The sequence below is a fragment of the Poecilia formosa genome, unplaced genomic scaffold, assembly GCF_000485575.1.
Source record: "Poecilia formosa unplaced genomic scaffold, Poecilia_formosa-5.1.2 Scaffold214, whole genome shotgun sequence".
In the NCBI taxonomy this organism is placed as follows: Eukaryota; Metazoa; Chordata; class Actinopteri; order Cyprinodontiformes; family Poeciliidae; genus Poecilia; species Poecilia formosa.
The window spans coordinates 1,036,021-1,045,869 of NW_006800153.1; the positions used below are offsets into that span (position 1 = coordinate 1,036,021).

The window sequence follows — 9,849 nt, forward strand, 5'->3', positions numbered from 1 at the left end:
TGCAGGTGTATTTATACAGGTGAGCATATAAACTGAACACTGCGGACGGCTGCAGTGTTCTTCGTAAGTGCAGCTTTACGGACGAACCGGAAAATTTATTTCATATCATGCCGGTCTTAACAAATGGGTGGCAGAGCGCATCATGACGGTACACACAGAAACATGACGGTGTTTCTGTGTGTGACAAACGAAGGTGTCAAATCCCATCGCTAACATGGACACAAAAACTATAAATGTTTAGGCAAGGTGAGAGTTCATCTATTAAATTGACCGAAGATAAATACATAAATGAAAAGCTGGAGTATAGACATTTTATCGGCGTATTTTTGAGCCTGCCTCTTTATTATTAAATTAAAAATAATTTCAGATTTTTGTATAATTTTTCTTCAGGTTAACTTAGAAAGTGAGCTATTATTGTTACAGGTTAATTTTCCAAACTACAGAAAAGTTATTGTTAAGGATGCTCAAATACGAAAAATTGGACTGATGTTAATATCCACTAGTAACACTGCTGTTATGTTAGATTTACCAATATTTTTTTATATCTTTTTTTGTAAATCTGATTACTCGATTAATCGTAAGAATAATCGATAGATTACTCGATTACTAAAATATTCGTTTACAACAGCCCTTGTTTACTCTGTAGATTGCAGTACAGAATGAACCAAACCGTGTCAACTCAGTAATCATGAAGAAATGGAGACCTCCATGGGTGAAAAATATAACGAAGGACAACATTTTTGAAGTTATCATAAACAGCAATTTTTTAGTTAATCAAAAAATTACAACATATTTAGGCCAACATGTTCAACTAATTGTGGATCCAAAAGATCCAATGGCAGCTTTCCTAGTTAGGGTTTAGCTGAAGTGCAAAAAAATTTACAATTTAAACATTTTTTTTGCCATGTTTACCTTTATTAGGACTCTATAGTTGGGGTTTAAGTATTGTAAATAATGTCTTCTAATAACAAATAATTACTTAGTCATATTTTCAAATTGTGGTTAAGAGTTGACCAGAAATTTTAACATCTCTTAACACAAAAACACAGTGGGCTGGTGGTGGACCACCCTAGCGCCTCCTAGGGCTGTGTAGTAATATCGATTTTGCGATATATATCGATATTTTCTTTCCAAGAAAAAAATCAATATTCATCCGCAAGTATCGTAACATCCAACTGTCACCTTGCTCACTCACTGCTTGCTTCACCAGGAGAGTAATTAGGTCATCAGGCTTAGAGTGATTCCTTCAGATGTTAAGTGTCAAGGTTAAAAAGGTACCCAACTATTCAGAGCAGGGTACTTGGTGCACTTTATTTTACAAATGCATGTAAGCTACAGTTTGTACTATTTCAATTAAAAGGAACATGTTTTCTCACCACTTCTTTGATTCATTTTGTCCAGCTGTCGACTTTAAGTCTGTGTCCATGTCCAACCAGAGCCAGGTATTGTGTAATTGGTGCTTTTAATCAGTTTTCAGTTAAATTAATTCAATCCAACTATATAACAGTCACAAAATGTCACCAAAATCACACTGTCCCTCTAAAATCTTTCAGAAAATCACAAAAGTGTACTGAATTGTATCATTTGCTGAATATCGCAATATATATCGTATCGTGAGCAGATTATCGTGTATAGTATCGTGAGATTATTGTATCACTACAGCCCTACCGCCTCCACCACTGGGCTTACCAGAAGCAGATCTCAGTCATACTGTACTGCATTAATGCAGTAATTCAAGCAAAAGGAAACCCAATGCAGCACTGAGTGTAGATGCTTTACAGAAGATGAACACACTGTTCAATAGACGACCAGCTCTGGAATAAAACACTTTGTCTTAATTTAAGTTTTCTGAGAGACAGAACCTTGGATTTTACATCTCTATGTAGGAATCTACACAAGTTTGACTGTTCCATTTAATTGCAGACATAAATCAACTTAATGATATTCTAATTCACTGAGTTACAACTGGGCTTTATTAAGCCACTGAAGTCAAGAATAACAGCCCACCAGATCATATAATCTGCACACACGTATTTACTCGAGCAATAGGATTCGGGGGCAGAGATTCTGAGGGATCAAATGTGTGCGTGTGTGTGTGTGTCGTACCAGCTGCCGAAGGTGTGTGAGCGAGTAGATGGAGGAGGGCAGTGAAGGCAGCTTGTTGTTGCTGACGATGAGCACTCGCAATAGGGGGAGCTGGAACACGGATGGGGGCAAACTGGACAGGAGATTCCGACTGTGGAGAGAAGCACGCACACACACGCAAACACATGAACACACCCATGAACGAAGAGTGATGTCACTGAAGAGACATCCTCACCTGGAGCAGGGATTAGATTTCAAAATCTAATGACTCAAACATTCAGAGGCTAAAGGATCAAATAAAAACACACAGCGATATGTGATAACATCTCAGCTGCTTCAGGAGTTTCATCATGGAGCTCACACTAAACAGCAGCTCCATTAGAAGTTGGATATTTTCTGCTATACAGTCCATTTGCTCTGACTCATGCTGCATTACAGGCACCTGGAGGGGTTTTCCAGTATCCTAGCAACAGTAAAATGATAGTGTGGAGAAATAAGAGAAAACTTACTGAAGTTATACCAAATAAGAAACAAAAAAAACTATATATAAGCACTATGAATAAATTTAAATCTAAGGTAATTTTTTTAGAAAATTATGTTTTCTGTTATTCTAGAAAGCAAAATGCAAAAAACATTTGGAAACATGTCTAAAGAATATTTAAGATGAAATTTTCTTTTTCATATAGTAACTATCTGATTAAGTCTCTTTGAAGTCTAATTTACCTCCACATCTGAATAACCGTTTTGCCTAAACTAACTGATGAAGTTTACAATTTTCTGTTGTATTATGGGATGAGATCATACAGATTATTTATGCTACTTTACTCTATAGACTATGGCATATAAACACAGCATAATTACTAGATACATAAATGACTTCTGATCAAACTGACCCAAAACATTAGATTTTTATCAACCATCCAATTTATCAACCATCCAATTTCTTCCACTTATCCAGGGTCACTGAGGTAGCAGCCCAAGTAAAGAGGCAAAGATTTCCCTCTCCCAGCTCCTTTGGAGGAACCCCAAGGCATTCCCAGGCAAGCAGAGAGACATCGTCCACCAAGCATGTTCTGGGTCTTTCCTTTCGGTCTTCTCCCGATGGGACGTGCCGGGAAGCACGTTATCAGGAAGCATCCTAACTAGATGCCTGAGTCAAGTCAACTGGACCCTCTCAACGTGAAGGAGCAGTGGCTCTACTCTGAGCCTTTCCTGAATGACTGAGCTTTTCACCCTCTCTCTAAAGGAGAACCCAAGACACCCTGCAGAGGAATCTCATTTCAGCCGCTTGTAGCCAGTCACTACCCAAAGCTCATGATCATAGATGAAGGTAGGAACATAGATTGACCGGTAAATCAAGAGCTTTTGCCGAAACACTTCTGTGAAAGCGGGAGATCACGGTCTGATGAAACCGAAAGAATTACATTATCTGCATATAGAAGAGGACACCAAAATGGATCCCCTCAACATCTTGCCTGTGACTGGAAATTCTGTCCACAAACATTAAGAACATTCTGATTTGCAACCAACATTACAATTTTTCATCTGTATTACGGGAGGATGTAGAGCTGCTGCAGTTGTCTAACACCTTTTCCAAGTCCACAAAAGCATATAAAGCTTGAGCGAACTCCTATGCATCCCCCTGACCCTGCTCAGGGTGTAGAGCTGCTGCAGTGTTCCACAACCAGCACAAAAACCAAACTGATCCTCCTGAATCTGAGACTGAGTTATCCAGCGGATCTTCCTCCTCAGAACCCCTGAACAGACCTTACCAGGAAGGCTTAGGAGAGTGACCCCATTAGTTGGAACATATCCTGTTGTTCCTCTTTTTAGGTAAATGGACCACCACCATAGGCTGCCAATCAATGTGAACTGTCCTTTATACATCTTTAAGAGCAACTTGAAGTTTGCTTAAAAGAAGTTTAAACTTTATTTTTCTTTCTCAAGAAGCAGTCCTGAGTGAGTGCTTTGTTATTTTTCCCTTAGACTCCTTCACATTCTCTTAACCCTAGCCAGCCATGAGAAAATGGCTTCCTTTCTACCGTTGTCATATGCTTGCTGAGGACCATGTGACGGCAGTTCCTGCAAAGTGAGCTCTACTATGATACTGGCTAGGTTTCCTTTGATTAAAAAGTTTTGACCAAATGATCAATTTTGGCAATTTGTCATTGACAGAATTTGACTGTTTTATTATACATTTAGATATATATATATTTAGAATTGAAAGTAATGACTGTACTGCACAAGCATAAAACTAAAGATTTGAATTTAATCCTGACTGAATTTTATCCCCTAGGACAGAATAGCAGCAAAGTGACATGCTGTGAATAGACTGCATTTGAAATGTTCAGTTACTCCATCATTCACCATTTCTGTTCAGTTAGGCCTGTGAATTGTAGCGTAAACAATTCACAGGCCTAACTGTGAAAAAACACAGTTTTTGTGTAATTTTTTTTTTTAACAAAAACAAAGTTAAAACTATTAAACTTTGTTTTTGTTTAATAGTTGTTGGTCTGTCATTTAGTGTTGGTAACTTTCATGGTAAAATGGTAAAATTTTGATTTATGTTCTTAAGGTTTTCCTGTGTCTTTTGTTTTTAAAAAATGTGCCGTATTTCCGGACTATAGAGCTCACCTTTCTATAAGTTGTATCTACAAAGTTTTTTAAAATAGCTGGAAAAGTACATTTAAAAATCGCACCGGGCTGTAAGCCTTTGGTATCTCCACCGCTCTCAGTTTTTCACAAGGACGCAGCAGAGGGCTACATCCTTAATAAATCTGCTATTAGGGACGCAGCCCTCCGTCTCCAATGCCAAACCATGGATTCTTTTACGCTGAGATTACGTGCAGCGGCTCCATTTCCCTCCTGTACTACCAGATCGATAGCCCTCAACTTAAAAGCTGCATCATATGAACTTCTTTGTGTTGTTTCCATGATGAGGGGGTATGAGTTTGAAGAAATTTCTCTGCCGTGCCTGCTGCTAGCATGTGCTTGTTCTAAATGAAAATCAGCACTTTCTTCTTTGATTTCCAATTTTGGAAATAAAATTGGAAGCAATGATTCACTTCCTGCTAAAGAGCCCAGTGGCGGTTGAAGAAAAATCCACAGAAAACCCACACCGGGCTATAAGCCGCATGGTTCAAAGCGTGGGAAAAAAATAGCAGCTTATAGTTCGAAAATTACGGTAAATGACAAAATCAGACCTCCTTTTTGGGCCCCGAGTTGTAAAAATACTGTCATGCATATGTTGCAGTGCTCCATGATTTAAGAAAACAGATGCAATCTTGTAAACTCTTCAGTTTACAGAAGGGATGGACTATTGGAGCAAAGCTGTTTTCATAGCTTCAATTGAATGTATGTTTGCAACAAAGAAATTTTAACAGTTTGTAGCTGAGAGAAAACCTTGAAGTTCCAGATGGAGCTCTATCAGAAATCAGTTCTTGTGAGTGAGACTAAGTGCTACATGTAAACAGCATACACTGGGAATCAACTGTATGTAATCAGCATGTGAATTCTAACCCAAATCCCTCCCACCACCAACTTTCCTCTCAAAAAGTTAGTGTGATTACATAAAAATATAGTTGTCTTTGCCGTTTTCTGTGTACTGCTCTAATTAATCCAACACACTCACTTCCCATAGAAGAACAGCAGTTTGTCTCAGACTAAGGTTGTTCATGGTGTTGTCTAGTCTGAGAACAGACTTACCACAAACACTGAGGTGAAGAATTAATTTAGGCCTTGAAAAGTATTTTCTTTTTTTACATGTAGTTGAGAAAGGCTAATTTGACTATTTATCTGGAATTGAAACATTCCTAGTGCAGTTTTTTTCCTTCAGTTTCCTAGTGATAGCCTAATAATGACTCCGCAAAGAGACACTAGAAAAGTAATCAAACTGCCAAAATCCCAGAACCTTGTAAGATATTTTAGGCTTCTTTATTGCTATAACGCCTTATTGTGAAGTAGTCTTTTACAATAAAGACTAGTTCACTGTTCAGCAATAAAAACAAAATTTATAAGCTTGAACTACAAAAAGACCTATAACAACATTGTTCAGTGTGAGCAGTCAAAGCTGATGTTTATAGAGAAGATTTTAAGGAATGACAAAATGGCAACTTATGTAAATTATGTTCACATTAAGGTAAAAAGCAACAACAAAATATTCAAACTAATATTTGTGATTTGCATAAAGATTGCTATTTACAGATACAGATGCAAAGCATAATTCTGGTTTATTTAGATGATGTTATAGATACTGCTAGGCATTCAGACCTTAAAGCAAGGCAGACGTGGGACGTGGGTGGGAGTTTTAAGTTTAAATAAACTGACAGAGTCATTAAATAAAGTTTAATTTTTTTCAACATTTCTGCAGGATGAGGATATTCTTGGTTGAGAACAGCCAGCAATTCTCATACTGTAAGATTTCACAATATTCAAAAATATGTGTAATATTTATGGGGTGTATTTATCAGCACAGCGTTGGTTTTGGGGAGAGGGTTTTAAAAAGGTGCCAGTTGAGATGCATCTACCTAAAAAGCATATCATTGGCTTCACTTTTAAAATCAGACTCTGAGATGAAATGACAGTATGAACAGGATAAATTTTTATTTATAATTGTTGATCAGCTGGTTTTCTGCTAGTTTGTCAGAAATGCTCTAAAACAAGTTTTCTGTTTTGGATCCTTATCTTTCGTTATTAGCCAGCCTTGCGAATAGCTCCACTCTTTTTATAAGTTGTGATGATCTCATGTTTGAATGAACAGCTTCATGCTGTCAGGAGTGCTACTGTGCATGAACACATTTGTAAATACTGCCCAGTGTCATTCTAAATAAATGATTGTTTCAGACCACATCAGGTCAACATTGCAAAAACTACAACCATGTCATATCATATTAGCACTAAAAACTAACTGAAACAGATTTTCTGCCCAAAACTGCCCACCCTGCTGGCATAGGTTCAGTCACATACTAAACAATGATTCACCTAATTACCCACATGCTACACCACATCAGGAGAACATGTAGCTCCTGATGTGGTGTGTAGGTGTTGAATTACCTGAGGTTGAGGTAGGTAAGGGCCTGGAGGTTGGCCAGGCTGGGGGACAATAAACGCATTCCATTGTGGTACAGACTCAGCGTCTCCAGAGAGATGAACTGACACAGCTCCTCTGGAAGCTCACACAGGCGGTTCTTAGATAGATCTGAAACACACAAACACAAACAAACATTATGCTCATCCTTCAAACCGTTTGGTGACAAACTGATAAAGTTTAAAGTATATGTATGTAGCCCAGCATTGGCCGTGTGTGAGATTCAAAAGTACGTCACACACAATGCTTTGTTCACAAAGACGCATCATTCTCATTCCACTGCCTGCATCTCTACAAGCGCAATCATGGGTTTTATTTGGGGCACAGACGCTTGCAGTTCAGGATTACTGATGTTCAAAAAAATTTTAAGCATTTTTTTATTTGTCTGTTCTTTATAAAAACAAGCAACACTTAGCCAGGCGAGGGGGCAAGTAAAGCCTGGCGGCCCACCAGGCTCATAATACACTGGCTTATAATACACAGGCTTATAATACACTTATAATACCCTGTTAATACAACATAGCATTATATATAGTTTTCTCTGTTTTGTATGTATTGTGGGCTTGTTAAAAGCGCCACTTCAGGCAAAGTTTTGAATGCACTACTGAAGCAAATGCGCTCCAAAGTATCCTGTCCACACACTGTCAGATCCCAGTCAGCGAGATGCATTTAATCCAGTGTCCAGGTCAGAGATGATATTCAGAAGGGAATTTTTTATTGATTGATGTAGTTGTCCTTACAATATACTCCAGACGTAAAGTTGAAAATGTCTGCAGGTTTGCACCATGTAAGTCAAAAATGTCACAATGACAGGCTTCAGTTTAAAAAAAAGACAAATATGGAAAATAATCCATTAACTTGACCCCTGATCAACGTAACTTACTCATTCTTTGGTTTCCTAGAAGCAACCTGTTGAGTAACTTGCACAGCAGGAGTTTAAGGTTTCACCATCATGCTTAATGGCGGCTTAAAAATAAAAACATCATGGAGCGAAAAGTGTGGATAAAAGAGGAAAGGTAATGCCACTACTATGACAGTATTTTAGATATTTAATCAAAAATTATTGATATTGCATTTTGCATAATATGAAATACTAATATTGTGATATATTTTTCAGTCATTGTCTTACCACCAACTGTTTGCCAATTGCTAGTCTGAAGGAGCTGTGTGGGGAAGGGTTGCTTTGTGAGGTGGAAGCTCAGTAGCTTGAGCTGCGCCTTGAAGGCGGTGCTGGGTCCACCCAGGTGTTTTGCATAGTTTAATGATTGCCAAAGGAGATAACAGAATTTCTCATACATGCATGAAAGAATCAATATGTTTTTGATGAGAGTAACATTATAACATGATGCAACACTCAAAAAAGTCAATTTTACATAATACTGTCCCTCTAATTCAGCAAAAATAAATCTGAATATTTCATGTCTTTCTCGAACATAATACCTGCAGAAGAAAATTCAAGGTGCAAAAAGCGAGAAAGGGACACTTGGACATATGTTCTGGGAATGCCAAAAACTGCAGGCCTTCTGGAGAACTGTCTTTAAGACCTTGTCTGAGTCGTGGAATATTAATATTCCCCCAAACCCTCGATTCGGCAATATTTGGAGTTGTTCCTCGTATATGCAGTGTATCCACCTGGCAAGGTTCAGCTGTAGCCTTTTCCACATTGATTGCCCGTCGATTCATACTCCTATCGTGGAAAAAAGAGACACCCCATTCCCATAAGCGATGGATTGAGGACTTGCTCTCAAATCTCAAAGTTGAACAACAGAGACATGTTGTGCATGGTTCTGCCAACACATTTTATAAAATATGGCAACCATTCTTGTGCCATATTGAGAGACTCCCAGTCAATTCAACATAAAATCAACTAAGACTTTTTTTTTGCTTTGTTTCTATAGCTATGTAATAGGTGTGTGGATTTGTATGTATTTATTGGGGATTTATTTTGCTGAAAATCCAATAAAAATATTCAAATAGAAAATTCAAGGTGCAGCAAACTCCTCGTCATGGAACCAAAGTCCCAAATCAGAGGTAGCTTTCACATCTAAGGATCTGTGGGCTACAGAACTTCAGGTTCTAAAAAAAAAAAAAAAAACATATTAATCTAAGGTAGTCTTATCATAAACAACATCTATCTGCTGATTTGATTTTACACTACTTGTCAAATCAACTTAGAGAATGAAATGAAAGTGAGGATGGAGCAGATTAGATAGAACAATCAGCAGCTTACAGAGTAATAGAGGTTTTAAAAGTTCCATTAGCGCTGAGCATTCATTGGCAGCAGGATGAGACAGATGTCTGTCGATGGCAGACAGCCTAGTGGCTTTATATTGATCGTAGTTGGAAAAGCATGACGAGAGGGATGTTCCGGTTTGTTATGGCCTCTGTGAGAACCTTTACTATGGAATTTAGAAAAGTATAACTACTTAATTTAGGATCATTCACTGGTATTCAGAAGTACAGTTACCATTTTTATGCATGTTATCAATGACAAAGGAATGCATTTTGGTTTTGTCATTTCGTTTTTAGTGTCTTTACATTGCTGCTTTTAGCTTGTTATTTTTATTCTAGATGTTGTTGGGATCACTTTATATTTTTAATGGAATACAATACAATAAGTTTTATATATAAACACACACACATATGCATATATATATACATAACCCTGCCTCTCGCCC

General features: G+C 37.8%; 1 protein-coding gene across 2 annotated transcripts in view; it reads right to left on the reverse strand.

The window, feature by feature from the left end:
* lrch4 (leucine-rich repeats and calponin homology (CH) domain containing 4) overlaps positions 1-9,849 on the reverse strand; it is a 75,214-nt gene that overhangs the window by 28,312 nt on the left and 37,053 nt on the right. For both annotated transcript variants that reach the window (XM_007567893.2, XM_007567892.2), the window contains exons 2-3: positions 7,138-7,282; positions 2,107-2,236 (exon numbers count right to left, since the gene is read on the reverse strand). In XM_007567893.2, the coding sequence (XP_007567955.1) occupies positions 2,107-2,236; positions 7,138-7,282 (275 nt within the window). The remainder of the gene's footprint in view (positions 1-2,106; positions 2,237-7,137; positions 7,283-9,849) is intronic.